The 19,683-nt window shown below is 43.3% G+C and overlaps 1 protein-coding gene across 1 annotated transcript; it reads right to left on the reverse strand.

Annotated features, from left to right (window-relative positions):
• Positions 1-1,414: 1,414 nt before the first annotated feature.
• Positions 1,415-19,001, reverse strand: TRAF3IP2 (TRAF3 interacting protein 2). Its single transcript, XM_081186709.1, has 10 exons — positions 18,814-19,001; positions 17,825-17,890; positions 15,522-16,277; positions 12,170-12,359; positions 11,231-11,427; positions 9,774-9,862; positions 8,232-8,300; positions 5,330-5,446; positions 3,070-3,144; positions 1,415-1,999 (listed from the first exon to the last, which is right to left on the reverse strand). The coding sequence occupies exons 2-10, from the start codon at positions 17,838-17,840 to the stop codon at positions 1,853-1,855; spliced, it is 1,656 nt and encodes a 551-aa protein (XP_081042835.1). The 5' UTR covers positions 17,841-17,890; positions 18,814-19,001; the 3' UTR covers positions 1,415-1,852.
• Positions 19,002-19,683: the final 682 nt, after the last annotated feature.

Raw genomic sequence — 19,683 nt, forward strand, 5'->3', positions numbered from 1 at the left:
ATTCAGAAGAGTGTTTAAAACAAAAACCTATAAAACACACTGTATTGTATTTTTAAGGTGCCAAAGACACGTTTAACTGTATGAATACACTATGTCCCTAACATTTTTATAAAATGTGCCCAAAATGTATGGGTGTTTATGGGTTTGAAGAGAACAATGAAATTGGCATTCAATTTGGAGTTAGAGGTTTGTGTGTGCGTCAGCTGAAATACTGTTTTGAGAGGGGAAACTGCACTGCATTAGCTCCTATATAAATCCAATTACTCTTGGTGGGCGGTGGGGGAAGACACATTCTCTCATTCTAAACATGCTCTTGTGGCAACTTTCTACCTTCATGATTACCCCAGATCAATAATTTCTGCTAGGTAAGAATGGCAGCCTTAATGTACTCATTAATTAACTGAGCGCTTATCTCATTTGTTATGTTGTTATTTACATGGAAACATAATGGATTTGGGCAGCAAATATATGGTAATATTTCTTCTTCAACTCCTGGCATGTTCTGAGATTCATTTTCATAATCTATACTATCTGGCCTCCTTTCCCTTTTCACACTAGTTTTAATTAAGTCAAACCAGCAGTAAACTTTTTCCAACCTATTCCGTGTTCAGCTTTATTCAGAATGAAGTTCTGTCAGCTTCAGTTGAACTTACTTCCCAATATGTCGCAGGTTACAGTCTAAGGGCATTACTACTCAGAATGCTAAATCAGTCATAGGTGGTGTTTATTTTTGTAATGAGCAATAGTTATGGAACCCTGAGTTTGATCAGTACCACAACACACAGGGAGGTGAGCTTTAAGCCTTATCATCCGAGTTGCAATCCTGTAAAAAACCCCTCATGCTTCTATTAGGCTTGCGGGGGGGGGGGGGTTTGGCTAAGCTTCCATTGCTTGTTGAACAGGGAATGTAGCATTTAACTGTCCTCCACCCATGTCAACAGCTGCCTTCTCAATAAAGATCCCTCGGGTTTACATACAGTATCCCCAGCTGACACTGGTAAAGAAATGCAGTTCATGGAGTTGTCATGTCATGGGATAAGCAATTCTGCATGTAATAGGGGAGACTGACATTAGAGGATGCTGTTTGGGGGAGTAGCCGCATGTCAAGTGCAATGTGCTGCTCTACCCTAATAAGTGGTAGGGTATTCAAATAGAGCACAGATGGTGCTTGACCTGCATTTAACAGTTTATGCTGCCCGAATCCAGCATAAAATCATTATGCTATGGTTCACAGCCACACCAGCAAAGAAAACTCCATGATGTATGAAAAAGATTACACACACACACACAGAGAGAGAGAGAGAGAGAGAAGAGACCCATTAACCTTGGGGAGGGGGTTAATGTCTGTGTTTACCCACAATTAAACTTTTGAAACACTCGTGTCTTTCTCTACAGTGAGAACGATAGCAATCCATACGAAAGACCACAGTTTTATTGTGTATGTGAAATGACTGCAGGAGACCATTGCACAATGCAAGAACAGCTGGCCAATAATAAAAGGAACCCAGAGGAAACAGGAATGCAATTGTTTTGCTTATTACAGTGCCACTCACTGTACTAACTGGCTGTGCCGCAGACTTCGAAAGCAAGTTGCTAGAAGACAAAGCAATGAGACATTATTTCCATTTGCAGTTTGTTTAAATATTGCCAGGGAAGCAGTGTGCCTGATCAGTTGCAGAAGGAAACATTCAGAATAAAAGAAAACACATGGGCTTGCATTAACCCAAGACAATTCTAGTGTGTGTGTCTGTGTGCACATGCTGTTCATCACCCTAGAAGGGAAAGCCAGGAAAACCCTGGCTGCCAGCCAACAGTTACACAACGATCGCTTCATATGCACTTTAATGGACATTCATAAAGGCACAACCTGGAGAGTGGGCAAAGGTCCTATCGGAGGAGCAACATATTCCTCTTCTCTCAGCAACCGCAACAGAATGTTCTTTTTATTTTGGGGCCAATTGTAGATGTGAGTGTTCTGAAGCCAGGTAGGCACATGCTCCTGTGGGGGAGGGAGGGTGGAAGGCAGCTATATTAAATTCTGTTCTGTATTTCAGCTTTTCAGAAACCTGAAGGCATCACAGTCACAGGCATATACGTTCCCCTCCCTCCCTCTCTTAAGCGCCTTTGCCAAAACACAAGCAATTAGTCATGCTTTGGGTCCCCTCTCAGCTTATGGTGCAATTTGAATAATTCATTGTAGAAATCACCTGTGTGAAACATTGCTGTCAGCACATTGTGGCATTAACCATCACTTAGATTTAATGCTCTTTAACTGACATAAAGTAGACATAGTCCCAAAATGCACTCCCCAGCCTTCAAACTGAAGGACAATGGAAATTATTTTACATCACCACATTCATTTATAGCAGAACCTCCCCTCCAAGTGTCCTCACCAAGGCACCCCAAGGAGGCAAGCAAAGTTCTATGGAGAAAGAGGATATTGTAGTAAGTGATATCTTCTCCCGTAATCACACTTGAGGAGACTGCTGGCCCTGCCCTGGCAGTGGATCCCCACTAATCCAAATGGTTGGAGAAAACAGCATTCCTACAGCCTGATCATCTCCGTGGGATTTGAGAAGAGAAAATTGGGAAAGAGATGATACTTTGTTGTGAGATTTCCCTATGGTACAAAGATGGGGACAAAGGCAGTTTGCTCTGTTCCTTTTCTAAAGGCTGCTGTGAGATTGCTACCTATCTTTGACAGGACCAGCAGGCTGCATGAACACAACTGCATGTAAGGTCTCTCCACAGCTGCTCATCAAACAGGTGTTTGGTACTATATTGAGCAGAGGGCTTCAAAGCTACCTCATATATAAGTTCAAAGAGGGGAAACAGAAACAATGGGTATATTCCATCAAAACAGGATAAATTGTGCCAGTCACGCTGAATAAAAAGCACACTACTGAAATCAAACTAGACCTTTATCTAAAAATGTTATGAAGCATTTGTCTAAGGTGCCACTTCAAATACTAACATGATTTTATTCAACATTCAAAAAAGGCTTTTGAAGGTTTTTGTCTCAGGTTGTAAAAAGAAATAGAAATAGCATGATTGATCAGTTTTCTTTACCTTTTTTGCATTTGGGAAAAGCACAGGAATGAATCTAAAGTTCATGCTTCCTTGCTGTATAAACTCAATTTGCATCTAAAATATGAAAAACAACATTAGCCCAAATATAATTGTAAGAATTATGCATTGTTATCCTCCAACCATTCTTTGTGCTGGAGCCCATTCCTACTCAATTTGTCTGCTGTATCACATTTCCTGAATCCAGTGGTTATGCTTCACATGTGTAAGCCTGTTTGTGTAGGCCTCTCCTTCTGCACTGAATTTCAGAAGCATCAGGGTGGTGCCAGCTGTTTCTTACACCAGGCCAGAAACTACATGCCCTGCCCTGCTCAGCATTCTCAGCTCTTGACAGTGCCAGTCACATATTGGAGGTGGCAGAACTGTGTCTCGTTCCCCTTTCCCCCTCACCTTCACATTGCAAGTACATGTGTAGCAGTGTGCAGGCAACCCATTGATGCATATTCTTGACTGAAGACCCCTAACACTATGTTAAATTGTATTTTCTCATCTGCTGTTTAGGTATACTAGAAAATGATATCTAAATCTGTGTGTATGTGTTTTAAATAATATAAAAAAGAAAATCAGTTCCTTACTACAGAACTTGTGTTTTGTTGACAACAATACAGAATAGAATTGTATTTGATTTCTGAAATAACCTGGACTTTTGATCAGCTTAGGGGTTTAATTCCCCCCCCTGTCCTAATTCAATTCAGATTGATTTCCGAGCCCCCCAGAGTCCATCTCTGGTCTGAAATGAATCTGGATTAGTAACAACTGATGCTCAGGACCCGCTGTGCACACACAGATGTTTCCTAGGCTTTGGTGAAACCAGGGATACTAGGCTTGTAAGTTGGTTCTCCAAGCTACTTCCCATGTTTCAAATGAGTATCATGAAGAAAAGAAAGGGGTGCTTGACTTATAGCTCAGAAATTGTATCAGGATCCGAGCTCCCCACTGTCCCTTCCTTGTGTGCTGCCAAGACATAGATATCACAAATTTTAGATATCGCAAATACCAGTTGGGTATCTGGGTGAAGAGTCTGGTTAATCTTAAATCATGACTAAGTCCTACTGAAAGCAGTGGAATATGACTTAGGCTTACATAGCTTTTGCTGAACTGTGCCTTTTGATTGATTGATTGATTGATTGATTGATTGATTGATTAAATTTATATACAGCCCTTCATCATATGTTGATGCAAAGCAATGTTGGAAGAAAGAAACTCACTAGGTTCTATCCAGCTGCATTATACAGTAGACCGAAATTAATGGACCTAAGTTAGTATTGTCCATTAATTACAGTGGTTCTAATCAAAGTGGACTCATGTTGGATAACGTCCACAAACACTATTGAAACTTCTGCCCAGCTCAGTTGGTTACAACATGGTGCTGATAATGCCAAGGTTGCAGGTTCAATCCCTATACCGGCCACATACATATTCCTGCATTGCAGGGAGTTGGTCTAGATGATCCGTGGGGTCCCTTCCAACTCTACAATTCTATGATTCTAAATCAGGAAGCTTTTTCTCCTGTTAGGAGTGTTCATTGTAACAATGCTTGAAGAAATTATGCCTTTCCCTAACAAGACTTGTGCTTCTTTTTCACAGTCTGGCTCTATGTTTTTGTGTCACGTGAAGAAGTCTGATTCACTGGTGGATGTTCTTTTACTTAATACTGTACTTATCTCCCAGCTGAAAGAGGAGCCAACTTTGTTGGCAGCTTATTTGATCCGATCAGAAGAAACTCTAGAGAGACTTTGTGAGGGTGTGAGCAAGCTGAGTTTCTGTGGCAATGGGAGGGCCATAAGGGAGAACAGATCAAATGCACGGAGACAGAGAATATACTAGCTCAGATGGGAATTTCCTTCCCCGCCTGCCCCATGCTTATTTTCATAGGTCAGGCAGTCAGATTTACTGTTGTTTGTGGATTCCCATCTCTTTCTGGAGTGAATCTGTATGAGGAAGTGCAGGCATGAGATAAGCTCATATTAAGGGACTTGGGGAAAGGGTATAAAGGGATTTAAACAGGCTGCAAAAGCCATAAAGAAAGTCAAGCAGCCAGTCATATACATTTATCTCAAACAGAACTTCTGAGCAGTCGCAAGTAGCACTGCTTCTAAAAAACACTCAGTACTAACAGGGAACACCAACAAAGCGGCACTTAACTGCAGGACTGATGAAGGACAAGACACAAAGGGCAGTTATTTGGGAGAAGGGAAGCTGCAGACCTCTTTTGAAACGGCAAGCACATGTCCTCACTTACCATCCTGTGGATATACTTAGTATGTAAGCCATGCTCATCCTTGTCCAGCTGGGATTCAGCCCCTTCAACATCCTGTTTGTATTTTGGACTGATTGCTATGATTATCATCACTGTCTTCTGTCAGGGAGAAAGACGCTTTTATGAAATTGTAAAATGCAGTGTGGTTGGGCAGAGCAGCTTGGAAATCTGCCAGTTTGTATTATACGTGATCTGATGTTCTCTGGAAGCATAAGACAATCCAGTGCATTTTGGCAATGAAGCAAAACTAATCTCTGCACACTGTATTTCCTTATACCAGATTTCCAGGCTCTCTCTCCACTAGTAAATTTAAACATACTTTAAAATGGAGAGGGGGGAAAATACATTTTAGCATTGACCAGGTTATCTTCCAGAAACATAATTCTAAAAATAATGTATGCACAAACAATGCACCATTACTGTTTATTAATTGAAACTCTATCACTCATTCTAGTAGAATATGTCCCCTATTTCAGGAGAATCTGAAGTCTCTGCTCAAATAGACCATGATTTGTGACCTGTATAAAATTGTGACCATTAATAAATATCCTTACTTTTCTTTCTGTTTTGTACCTATTCTCTTCTGGTTATGCTGCCTGCCTGTTTGTTTCCAGACCGAATATAAAGTGCTGGTTTCGTCTTGTAAAGTCCTAAACCATTTAGGATGACCTATAGGCAAGGGCAAAGTGCAAGTAGATAAATAGGTACCGCTCCGGCGGGAAGGTAAACGGCGTTTCCGTGCGCTGCTCTGGTTTGCCAGAAGCGGCTTAGTCATGCTGGCCACATGTCCCGGAAGCTGTACGCTGGCTCCCTCGGCCAATAAAGCGAGATGAGCGCTGCAACCCCAGAGTCGGTCATGACTGGACCTAATGGTCAGGGGTCCTCTTTACCCTTTATAGGCAAGGGAACCCCCAGGAAGAAGAGGGCTCAGAGCCAGGGAATTGGTGGTGGGACAACAATATGTAGTCAGAGGAAAAAGAGGGATCACACTGGGAGGAGGAGGTGTCGGAAGCTGAAGAGGCAACAGGGTTTTGTGAGCAGGAAGAGGCTGTGGCAGCAGGCAGTCCAGACTCAGAGGTGGAAACAGAGGCTGGAGAGGATGGGGACCAGGAGACAGAGATGAGGCAGGCTGCATAAGAATCCAGTAACTCTTCCACTCCTGCTGTGACCAGCTTCCCACCTCCTGGTCTCCCAGAACACACAGAGGACTGAAGAGGGTAGAGCAATGAGAGACAAGATGAGGGAGCCTTAGGCTGCTGGGGAAGGAACCAGGGGAGGAGCCTTAGAGATCAGAGGGAAGGCAGGGACCTTCAGTCCTCACAAATGCCCCACTGAGGCAAGACCTACTCAGAAGAGTTGCCTGGATCACTAGGACTGAGCTGTTTTATTTCTTTGAATAAAGAGTTAACTTCACTGACATCAGGTGCTTTATTGTTTTATTGCTGACCTGCACTAGACTCCAGCTCCTGACAACGAGCCTGCCTGAGCATGAAGATCAGCCCCATAGGCCCTGCTGCCTGGTCCACTAAGAAGATGAACAGCAACTAAGGACATGGCCTTTTCAGTGAGGCTCCCGTATTTACAGGATGCCCTTCTACAGGAAGTTAATATGCCCACCCTCGTCACTGGTGATTTTAAAAAAGAACCCGTAAGAGCTTTTTCAGTCTGTGCTTTAATTGCTGTGTCCAGAAGCAGTTTGCCAGGTGAGACAGAGCCACAACACCAGCTTCTTGGCAGGTGAGTTGCCATGCTGTCGTTTCTGCCACCTCCCCGTCCAGGTAAGCATTAGTGGCTCACTGCTGGGAAGCTAGCATAGCAGCTGTGCCCCAACAGCTTCAGATTGTGTCTTGATTAAGTTTTACTTTTCATTTGAAGAGGTATAATGAGGATTTTAACTGAATTTTGTTCATACACACCCACACACCCCACACCCATGAGCAGCCAATTCACCTTGCTGAAACATTTTTGAGCCTGTTTTCACGGTTTGGGGCCCCTGGAAAGAACTTGTTTATTTTTAAATAATTAAAGCGAAGGCATGATTCAGCCTTCAGCTGTACACTTAGCACTAACACAATGTCATTGTGGAATGCACACAGCTTGTCAACAGTTATTTTAATCTTATGTAGGTCCTCCTTCCCCAAATGCTTTAGACTGCAAGCCTAAACTCCATTTTGCCAGGAGTAAGCCTCCCTAAATTCAGTAGAACTTAACCTCTGAGCAGATATGCTTAAGATTGTGCTCTTTCGTTTGTGATCCTAAAATACTTAGCAGTATCTTCTATGCAAAGCCTCTACGTCAACCAGTGTTCCAAAATGCATTGGTTCCCTATCATGAGGAAATTTGGAAATAGAAAGTGTTTGCAAACTTTTTTCAGACTTCCTGAGAAGATTGGGGTGGGGTGTGCAATGGACATGGAAAGTGCACCCACAAGGATGTTGGGACATGGCTGGCATAAGTCCCCCTCCTTCCCCACACATTTGGAATGCTTGAAAAGGCCTGATGTGTTAATTTTATTTTGTTTGCATTTATAAGCTAAAATCACAAATGTTTTTGCTTCTGCTTGCAACATATAAAAACCTAAACAAATAAATATGTGGCTAACACAGGCATTTTACAGATCTATGAAAGCCAAGTTCTCCTATCTCAGAAGGCTCACATTTTAAATTAGACAGAATGGGTGGGGAGGCAAGGGTAGGAACAACATGAATAATTAAGTCACAAGGGGGGCAGGAGATGCTTCTGTTTCAGTCTGTGGGTTCTTAGCAGTATTGTCTTAAGGACTGATTCCTTAAGGATTGCCGTTGAGCTTCCTATGCCCAAAACTGTCTTTGAGCTGCCTGTGGAAAATACTTGTACAAGAACCACCTTTCCCCCCTTTACTTACATCACTCAGGTAGCGTTCCATCCACTTGATAATGTCAATACCTCGAACTGTGTCCTCAAATATATCAATCTATAAGAACAGGAAAATATTACAGGTAGGTAGCTGTGTTGGTCTGCCATAGTCAAAATAAAAAAAATTCCTTCTAGTAGCACCTTAAAGACCAACTAAGTTAGTTCTTGGTATGAGCTTTCGTGTGCATGCACATTTCTTTAGATACACTGGAACAGAAGTTGCCAGACCCTTCTATATAGTGAGAAGGTGGGGAGGGGTATTACTCAGAAGGGTGGTGGGAATGGGAGATTGGCAGATAGCTGAGATGAGCCTGTTGACAACTCTTAACGACTGTAATAGGTCTTCCAGGAAAAGGCAAGGGGTGAGAAGGTGAAAAATGGCTTAGTCATGACTGCAACCTTAAACTACAGTTCCCAGGATGCTTTGGGGGAAGCCATGCTTTTTAAATGTTTATTGGATGTGCTTTGAAGGCATAATATGGTTCTACCCTCAATGTGTAGTTTCCCAGTTCAAAAGTTGAGGTGTAAGTGTACATAGTCTAACAAGGCTCTCTATTCACAAAGAGCCAGGGCATTTCTGCAGCTTGATACGTTTCTGCTAGCAATATCACAGCTGACAAGGAATCTCCAGGGACCTCAGCTGATTATTTTCCCCTTCTGTCACCTGATGCCAACTCCAGATGGGTCTTTGACAGCAGGTGTATTCTGCAAAAACCGTATACACTTTTGGTGTATTTTAATGGTTTTGTTCTGGACCTCCTGCTCCTCCTCCTGCTTCAAAAATGTTCTTCTGTACTACTGCATTATTGACTCTGTACTGTCCTCCTCTGATTCCATCCAATCCTTTGTTTTAATTTCCACCATCTGCCTTCCCCTCCATGGTCTTTAGCAACACTGAGCCATGGCTCCATATCACCTTGCCTAGTATTCTGCAAGATTGAACCCCAGTTTGTCAAAAGTGGCAAATAATCACACCTTTCCCCCTCTAGAAAAAAGAGGCATTATTCAGAGTTTGTGAGGTCATTCCATCTTGTCCGCTGTGCTGTTGTGTAGGATTCTTGTATTCCAAGACAGTTCACTTCCTGGTGTTTGGGCTGTGATGCAAAGTTTAGCATCACCCCTGTTTAACCTTGAACTCCTTCAGTGACCTTGAGGGAAAATACAACCCTATCCACACTTGCCCTGAAGCCCTACTGAACACAGTGTGACTTGCTTCCAAGCAAAACTGCATAAGCTTGTGTTGTACAGGTGATGTAGAAACAGTTTTAATGTTCCAAAGGATTGTCAGTACAACCTTACTCCACTTAGTGTATTACATAAACTTTGCATTGGAATTTCAAATACACCACTTAAGCCTCTTCCCCCCTTATTCATATATTTAGGGTTTGAGTACATGCCACTGCATACAAGATTCATCAACACAGGCAGGAACATTAAAAAGACAAAACTTTAAAGATATAGACAACTGATTTCATACATTCTTGATTGAATTCCAACAAAGGGAAACACCCTTCCAGAATAGAGTACTTACAGCTGTCTGAAATCCATTTACAAACAAAAAGTTCACAAATTTCATGACCTCCTCAGCTGTGTCCACAGAGTAGGTTATGAAGACTTTACCTAAGAGAGATGATCAAAGTATTGTTCAAAGTACTAGAAAAAGGTGCTTGCCTTTTCTTTGTTATACTAGCACAGAGCAGACAATAAGCTCTATCTTGTTTGATTTAGATAATAGTCATAATAATTTATTACTTATACTCCACCCATCTGACTGGGTTGATTCTTATTTGTACAATGGAGCTGAACTGGCTCAGTGTCTTGTGATCATGCTAGGCATCTCCATTAGAGACCTCTAGAACAGTGTTTCCCAAACGTTTTTGGGCAACGGCACACCTGCTTACCGGAAAAAAATCTCGCGGCACACCACCATTAAAGCCCCGCCCCGTGACGTCAGCGCGCAGCGTCACGCCGGGAGGGACGCACAAAAGTGAACGTTTTTTCCCTCCCCCTTGCCGGGGTGGGAGGAGGCAGCAGAGCGAGGGCAGCTGAGGCGGCGGCGGCAGCTGAGGCGGCGGCGGCTGCGATAGCGGGCGGAGGAGGAGCCGTCGCCGGGAGTTGCTGCTGCTGCTGTTGCTGCTGCTGCCCGGACATGCCGGCCTCCTCCTCCTCCGCTGTCTCGCGCTCCTCCCTTTTGCGCGCGCTGCCCCGCCGCTCGGCACGACCACCGCGGAGCCGCCCCGGCTCGACACGGATCCTCGCCGCCGCCGCCTCTCGCCGCCGCCTCTCGCCCGCCTCCCTCCCACGGCACACCAGCCGGTGTCTCACGGCACACTAGTGTGCCGCGGAACACCGGTTGGGAAACACTGCTCTAGAATACCTTTAATTTGTCCCATGTCCCTGCTCCAAAAAGCAGAAACCTTCAGAGTATATGACACTTTCAATGGAAAAGGCTCCTTCTCCAACCACCTAATGATTCCTGGACCCTAACGTTAAAAAAATGAAAGTTCATAAATACGACTGTTATAAGCCATGAAAATATCACTTCCTCCTAATCCTTCTAGCTGTCTGTTCTCCAGATTAATTGCATGGTGCCTGCCTAACACTTTGAACTGCATGCTACTTTGAACCCCCAAATGTGGATGTGGTTAAATCAAGGGTATGGGGAGTAGCAAGAACCTCAGGCCTAGCAGAGCTGTATCCAGGCAGTCTCCACCGGGAATAGTTTCAGGCCCTTGAAGGATATAGCTCAGCTTCTGGTGAAAAAGATCCACTTCCAGGACAACTAGAAGAAACCAATTTTAAAAGGCCATGCCCTGGTGTTATCTGCTGTTAAGATGAGGCAGCACTAGAAGTTGCTGTGATCAACAGGAGAGTGTGGTTCTATGTATGCATGATTCGGCTAGGACTGGGCCATCCACTTTCTTCACTAACCAATGCTATGGCTTTATACACAATTTTCCAAACATGGCGGTGGGGTGGGGGACTTACGCAGCTCTTCTGGCAAATTACTTGTCCTCAGTGTTCCCCTGACTGCAAAATTACTTGGAGGCCTTGGAATGGCAGCTGGGCCTAGTGGGCCATTAGGCTGAGCCATGGAATCAGAAGGGCACCTATAGATGTCCTCATGAGCGCCATAAGCCTTGGATGATGCTCCACCATGCAGTAGTTGGTTCTGAAACTGGCCACTAGGAAAAACATGAAGAGTCATTATAAAATGTTAAAAGCTGCTGATTCTAACAGCACATGCGTGAGGCCTATTTTTAATGAGAAAATGTTCCTTTTTTAGCAATAAAAAGGTGGCTCAATGCATGACTGATCTCATGCTGTCAGCTCCTGAAGAGATCACAAATAGCCTAAGAGAGTCTCTCTAGGAGGCCCTCCAGCATCTTTCCAGAGGCTGCTTAAAGATTCAATAGCCCCCCCAATAAGCCCAGGGCAGGGAGCATGTGCCACTAGCCCCTGAAGAGACCACCAGAGGTCTAAAATAATTCTGTGGCCAGTGCTTTATTATTTTAGCTTTTAATTTTGCTTGTTCTAATATCTTAAATTGCAAAGTTCCTGCAGTGCATTGGCCAAAAACTGGGTTATAAATGTAGCAAAAAAGAGATAAACGTACTCTGCATTCTGAAAAACCCTCTCTGTGTGATATAAAAGCAGTCTGGTACTGTGAATCACCCAGGCCTTTATACCAGCTCCAGCTAGCACAGTCAGTGATCAGGGATTATGGGAGCTGTAGTCCAAAATGTTGGAAAGGCACCTGACTGGGGAAGGCTGTTTAGACCTACTTTAGCTGCCACAGTTAAAACAACACCTTATGCATACCAATAGCACCACTGCCACAGTCAAGACAACCTCTGAAAAGCTTGCGTTAGCTTCTGCCAGTTTCTTGCAGCTGAAATTTTCCAGTGAATCTCAGGACAAACTTACTACAATCTTTGAAATTCTCCAGAAGAGCTGTCTCTCTCAGGGAGCCTTTCTTCATTGCATTTAGGAGAAGGAGGACTGGAATAATTTGGGATTATTTGCCGGCCAGGATGGATGGCTCTTACACAAGGGCCAGGAACAGGAAGCCGTGGTTGAGGTGGATGTGCGAAGTGTTGGTAGCGTGTTTGCCCATCTAAGAGTAGAAAAGGAAAACTTGAGCCACTGCATGGTTAAGTCACCTTTGAACAACAGAATTTAATAAAACAGCTAATGAATATGATCAAACTACAAGTTTAGCACATTGCACCAACTAGAATCGATAGGCTTAAGCATGAAATTGTGTACTAGAAAATGGTCTCTGTCACTTTAAGCAGAACTTCCAATTTGCTGAAGGTGATGCCCGCGATGTAGTGGCAGGCTGTAAAGTTCGCTTCACTAGTTGAGTGATGGAAATAGGTTCACAGTATACCTAATGGGAATGATCCACTTTTTTACTTCCAGAAAAGGTTAGCAGTATGTTGCCTCACTCTGGAAGATATGGCAGATTTGGAATTGAGAATCTTGACAATTAAGAAAATTGCCAGTGTTGTGAACAGACTAAAATGGTGTGAAATAAAATTATGAGCCTCAATACTGGAGGGTTGTTTTTATTTAAGCTCACAGTGCAATCAGGTTTCTCTCCTTAAAAACCTTAGGCACAATTCAGCCAAAGTCAAGCATTTCTACTAGGGATTTAAGCATGTGCTTCACTGTCCCACTGAAATCAATAGTCTTAAAATTGGTTAGTTGTAGATAGATTGTGTTTTGTATTTTTCATGGTTTTCTTACAGTTTTAGATTTTAAGAAAACACCTGGCCAAATTAAGTACTCTTTCAGCAAACTAATGAATAGGATAGAGGAACAGGGCATATTGACATCAAAGGAAGCATTTGATTTTTTGATTGATTACTATAATCCAGTTTGATTATGAGTTATAGAAAAGTGGGAAACAAATGTTGGAAATAAATGAATAAATAAATGAGGCTTACTTCTAGATCAGTGTGGGGAGGATCGCGACCTTAGACGCCATGTTAACTCATTGAAATGAACAAAGTCTCAAAGTGCTTCACTTTGGTGTGATCATAAACTCAAAAAGCTACAAGACTCGTGATGGGAATGCAAGAACTAGGAATGCTCCAGCTCCAGCAATTTATCTTGCCCTTCCTTCCATGGGAATATGAGCTGGTTTCACCTCCAGCAATCACATACCTGTGATTTGAATACTAGGAACTCCCTTGCAAAAGTAACATTCATTTCAGAAGGCATTATCATTGAGAGAATGCAGCTGAAATGCAGTGCTGAGTCTATTATGAATATGAGAGAGCAGATGCCCTGGCTAGATGGCTGCCTGGGAGCACAGCACACTAGATTGTTTCTGCCTAGAAGGTGCACATTAGAACACATTAAGTACAAAACCCTATTGTGAGCGATGATTGCCCAGTAATCATTGGAAATGTGAAAAGCTGTCAGGAAGCCATTTTATGCCTCATAGAAGATAGGAAGTTAGTAAGCAAAATACTGCCTCCAGCTCTGAACAACTATGTTGGTTTGGGGTTTTTGTGGGGTGGGGGGAGGCTCTTGAAGTATGGCTCAAATTACATAATGGCTCATGTTTTAAAGAAAGTGTTGTTCAAGTAGCACTGTTAAACTAGTATATATTTAACAGGGTGAGAAATGAGGGGGGAGTGTAGTCTGGGTCCATGTAGCAAGTAATTTTTGTCTTTATGTTCTTGGTTTCCCTTCTTAGCATGGAAAGTGGGGTGATCAAATCTGATGTGATAGTGGCTCAAACTTTGAACACTTCCATGGAACGGCACGATGAAGCAGACTATCCCAGGCCTGGGGATTCCTGTGCATTTTCAACTATCCTCCCAATTATCACTTATATATTTTCGAATACAGTGGTACCTCGGGTTAAGAACTTAATTCGTTCCGGAGGTCCATTCTTAACCTGAATCTGTTCTTAACCTGAAGCACCACTTTAGCTAATGGCGCCTCCCGCTGCTGCCACCCCGCTGCCGCACGATTTCTGTTCTCATCCTGAAGTAAAGTTCTTAACCCGAGATACTATTTCTGGGCTAGCGGAGTCTGTAACCTGAAGCGTCTGTAACCCGAGGTACCACTGTATCATCATTTCTCATCATGGAAATTATAAATCTTCAGCTAGTGCAGCTTTGCGCAAGAACGTGGCACATTATGGGCACGTGGTGGGATTGCTTCTAGTCGGAAGCATCAGGGTGCCAGAATGTAGGGATGACACGAAAGAGGACATGGCATCCAACTATCTGTCAGGCAACAACACTGGCAGATGGCTATAAAAGCCGTAAGACCCCCAGGGAAGATGAGGCACAGTGAGGTGGGTAAATTCACTATCACGGGGAATCTAAAAACAGCTATAACTTTTCACAGAAGTGAATGAAACTTGCAGCCCCTCCAGAGTGTGGAGCCTGATAAACTGTAGGCAGATACCCATAGGGGTTTTAATGCAGGAGCAGGGCACCTTTCACATTTCCTCCCCTAAACACAGTCATTACAATTTCTGCAGTACAGCATGAACCTGGGAACTGAGGGAAGGCAGGGGTGTTGAGGGAAAGAAATGTCTATATTGATTTGCTCAGGGGAAGGAGGGGTGGAAAGTTAGCATTAATTGCCAGGAAGGACTGGGTTGGTGGAGGAAATGTCACCCCTAGTAAGGCCCTTGTTACTCCAAGGGTCAGTGGTGGTGGGGGGGGGGTAGACACTTCCCACCACAGATTTTTGGGGATATGTTAGAGATCTCTCCATAGGACAAGGCATTTAATGGTGCAATCAGAAATGTGAGAACCTTCCCCAAATCACCCTGATTTGCCTTGTAATTTTGGGTACAAACAGAGTTGGTGCATACCCTTAGCCTAGTTTTAGCAAGTTGATAATAGGAGAGAAAACTATTGAATCTTCAAATTCTGGCACAAAGGAAGGACAAAAATGATGGAAGTGATTAAAGAATGAAAAAAGGAAATATAATATTATCAGGACAGGAAGTTATAGTAGAGAAAGGCAAGTGCCAGATCACAAAATGTGAGGATTAGATTAGCAGAGATTTCTCGTTCAGAAGTGTAAACATCTGAACTGCGCAGCTGATTTGTTGAATGGAATCCCCAGCCTTTATGAGGTCACTGGTATAGCTAAGAACTGCAAACATAAAAGTGGATGGCAAGAAATGCTAGAAGCCAGAAGCACACGTTTCTTATGATTAAATATAGTTGGAAAAACTGTGCAAAATTTTCTAAGCTACTTAGGAAAAAAAGTATTCTGAATACCTGACCAGTTAACTTACATGGATTCTGGCAATGTAAATCCCCAGGAATGTAGTATCTAGGATGCCACTGAGCTTGTGGGGAAGGATGGGCCAGTTGCGGGAACACAGGATATGGCTGAGGGTCCATCTGTGGTAACTCTCTGGACATCAGAGGCCTTGGAAGGTCTTGGAGGTTAAACACGGAAGTAAGTGGCAATGGAGGTTCTAGCTGCCTGATGCCCATAAGATCCAGAGGCTGAGAATCATATCCTGCATCTTCTGTTCGTAAGTCTATTGGTGGTCTATTACACTGAGTTTGGTTTAGATTTGCATTCTCCTGACTTTCACCAGATGAATTTTGGTAAATGTCAGATGAGCTTTGTTGCAGACCACTAGAATTGTGTCCAGTGTCAGGAGAATCAGTTGAAGGCCTAGACCTCAGCAGCTGGTTCCTTTTGTCTATAGATAAAATATGAAGTTCTGATGAAGCTGTTGATTCAGTGAATAGACCAGGAGGTATCTCCCTTCTAGAATCCTGGCATCGTTGCAGGTGATTGTGGTTAGACGCTTCCAGATCAGCATTATTATAATCCACACGATTAAGGTGCTTGCAGAAACATGATTGCCTAGTCAATGAATGAGAAGCCATTTGAGATGGATAAGATCCTATGGGCACCAAGTTCTCTATATTTTCACCAGAAGGGTCCAAAGCCTCTTCCAGTGAATGCTCTGGAAATGGCGACCAATCTCCAGTTTCATCATGTTCAACTGGTATACTTCGACCTATCGCAGCACCTAAAAATAGAAAAGAAATACAGTATAACGTGTCTATTGATTTGTTATGCATAAAATACAAGCAAAGATGTTTGATCTTGTGAACAACTTGGATAGCTCAGTTGGTTAGAACATGGTGCTGATAATGTCAAGGTTGCAGGTTCAATCCCCATACTACTACTACTACTAGTCCTACTAAATTTATTTATACCCTGCCCTCCCCGGCCAAAACCGGGCTCAGAGTGGCTAACATCAAATATATAACATATTACTATAAAAACAAACAATTAAAATACATCCTAAAATCAAATCAGAATCAAAGTGAAATCCAGTACGATGGCAACCTGCAAATTAAGGATGTGGACCTTAAATGCTCACCAGGCCTAACTGTTTATACTGATCTTGTATGAGCCTGTGAGAAAAGTCGGGGGCCACTTTCATGCAAGTTCTTATAAGGAGAAAGGGGGAGTCAGACTGGACCCTGGCCAAAGGCCTGGCAGAACAGCTCCGTCTTGCAGGCCCTGCGGAAAGATGTCAGATCCCACAGGGCCCTGGTCTCTTGTGATAGAGTATTCCACCAGGCCGGGGCCACAGCTGAAAAGGCCTTGGCCTGGTTGAGGCCAGTCTAATCTCCTTGAGGCCCGGGACCTCCAAGTGCGGACCGTAAGGGCCTCCGTGGGGCATACCAGGAGACTATATGGGACAGCTGGATATTCCTGCATTGCAGGGAGTTGAACTAGATCAGGGGTTGGCAAACTAAGGCCCGGGGGCCAGATGTGGCCCACCGGGCTCGTTAATCCAACCGGCAAACCTTGTGGACCCTGCCACCCGCTTGGTCAGTCCTTGCGCTAAACCGGCCCAGCGCAGAAGCCTCGCCGCGCGGGGATTGACTTCTGTGATGCTGGCGCAGCTTCTGCAGCCAATCTGAAGCTGCAGATGCCTCTGGGCGACGTCCCTTCCTTCTCACTGAGGCGGCCACGTATGGCCAGGAGCCAAGTGGGAGGAAGCAGCGGTGGCAGGGAGGCTGCCTCCACCACCCAGTCCAGCGGCTTGGGCTCTGCGCCTCGCAGAGAGGGTCCTTCCGGGAGAGGGGGGTCCTTTGGGGGGGTGCTTTTGGGAGGGGGCATGATTTCGGGAGAGGGTAGGTCTGCCCCCCCAAGGTCTGAGGGACAGTGGACCGTCCCCATCCTGAAAAAGTTTGCTGACCCCTGGACTAGTTGATCCCTTCCAGCTCTACAATTCTATGATTCTATGCTCAGATACCTGCAAGCAGAATTAAGTTGGGCGCAAGCCACATTGAGTGGCCCCTCACCTCCAATATTTTTGTTTCATACCCAACCCTTTGCCCCTGTCTCCAGGTGAGGTATGTGTTTTTATGCCGGTGTTGGAAGGCATTTGGCATTCTTTCAAGGATAATTTTTCACAGCAAGCAGCACACTGTTTACCCATCTCTGATGTGATTCGTGATTAGACAGCCAAAGAGATTATGATGCATTTTATCGTCACTGGTTGAATGGCTTTTGAAGAATTAAATTAACTCTGCATAGTTGTGAAGCAAAAATACTAACCTGTTAGGGACGCCATTTTGATATTTTAAAGAAATCCGTCGATAGATGTACCAACTGCAGATGCAACTGTGCAGGGGAAGACAAAAATATCATAGCTGAGGATCAGAGCAAAACTTTTGATCACATTGATCTCTCAATATGGATTCTTAGTCTAGTGGCAGCATTCCTATCTAGTCTTCTGTACCATAGATGCTGTGTTGGTTTGGATCCTTAGAACCTGGTGTTCTGGTCTATTTTTTTTCTATTTTATTCTTAAAAGTGGGCTCTGGTAATAATAGGTTAATAAAAGGTTCATTTATGCAATATATTGTTTGTGACTGTCTCCAACACATCCCACGTCTTTTTTCACTATGATTTTATTTATAAAATAGCAACTCTTCCCTGTTCCATTCTAGCTATTACACCTTCCCAAATGACGTTTCATGCTTTTTAGAGTCTCTGATACACAAATATTAATAAATCCCCCTGCTGCTAAAAATGTTTTTAGTTTGACACTGTCCTCCATGGTACAACACTTCAGAACCAAGAGTTAATACTTGTTAAGGACATCCTACTTTAGCTCTCCTGAGTTTTCATTTTACAGCATCCATTTGGGCTCTGGGTGTATGGGTAAAATACCCTGAATTTCATAGCTTGTGACTTATCTAAATTAGCAATTTCCAATTCCATATTGCATCTCTTTTATGGAGGCAATAAACACATAAAACTAGGTAGAGGTGAGAATATTCTTTGTTAAACCCCTTAGAAGTTTTAGTTACAGTTAAGAGATATGCATTTTGTGACATAAATTTGCCACAGAATGTCCATGTATGGAGTTGGTGGCAGATCTAGATTGGAAGGTGATGCAGGAGAGGGAGGGTGCAAGCCTTTGCCTTTGCACTATAGCCCCAAATCAAGCCAGCGCCCTCCCAAAGCTGCTATTACCCACAGAGGGAAAACCTAAAGGACTTAGGATCCTAACAAGTGAGTGTTTGTTTCTCCATTCTGACCTGTGCAGCTCTCTGGTCCAAAAATCCGTGCGTTTAATTTGAGGAAGCACATGTTATTCCTGGTTAATTTTTCTTGCCAAGTTTGGAAGAATAATAATGTGTTCCAGTAGAGCTGATTTGATGTGTTCCTTCAAGCCTCACTCATTTTGCAGTTGCATAAAGGGAAAAGTTCAATATTAAAACTGAAACAAATCCAATTTAACTTTTTCAGTTTCTGCTGAGGAGAAACCACTGAAAACTGCCTGCACATACCTACAGTCCTGTAGACTTAAACTGTAGTAACCTCCACATCACCAGAAATAATCACTTAAAAATGTATTTCTCTCTGAAGGAACATAAACAGGCCTGATGAAAATCTAATCCTAAATGAAATACAATAGGAGATCTGCTGACTGGGTCAGAGAACAATCCTGTCTCCCCTCTTCCTTCTTTAACCTCTAAAATATCAGGCTGAATCTCATCCTTTCCCAAAGGACTGCAGAACCAAAAAAATACATGGAAAGAAAAAAGCACCCATTAGTAGCAGAAAGTGAGATCAAATGGACACTGCAGCTAGACAATCACTCTACAATTTATTTTTAAAATGAATGTTTTTTGTTTCCTTTGTTGCTTCATGGTCACAATGAGGTTTTATTGTAACTGCAGAGATGTTGGAAGAGAATATAAAAGACCCAGGAGAACATTTTCATACTGTATCCTCAGCTTGAGGAAAGTTCATTCTGACTTTTGTTTCCAAAGGAGTGGGGCAAAAGTAATTCAATCCTGGTTTAAACAGCTCTCATCTCTGTCTATAATATGGTCTTCAACCCTCCACTTCCCAAGTCATCTGAATATACAATGAATATATCAGTGTGGCAGGGAAGTACCATA

The sequence above is a fragment of the Podarcis bocagei genome (genome assembly GCF_964188305.1).
Source record: "Podarcis bocagei genome assembly, chromosome: 3".
Taxonomy (NCBI): Eukaryota; Metazoa; Chordata; class Lepidosauria; order Squamata; family Lacertidae; genus Podarcis; species Podarcis bocagei.

Excerpts from the sequence above, each read along its gene's own strand:
- TRAF3IP2 (XM_081186709.1), bottom strand. Across the intron at positions 12,360-15,521 it reads TTTACATTGCCAGAATCCAT|ATGGGCAAACACGCTACCAA; the intron begins GTAAGTTAACTG and ends TTCTACTCTTAG. Across the intron at positions 11,428-12,169 it reads GGAGAATTTCAAAGATTGTA|TGGCCAGTTTCAGAACCAAC; the intron begins GTAAGTTTGTCC and ends TGTTTTTCCTAG.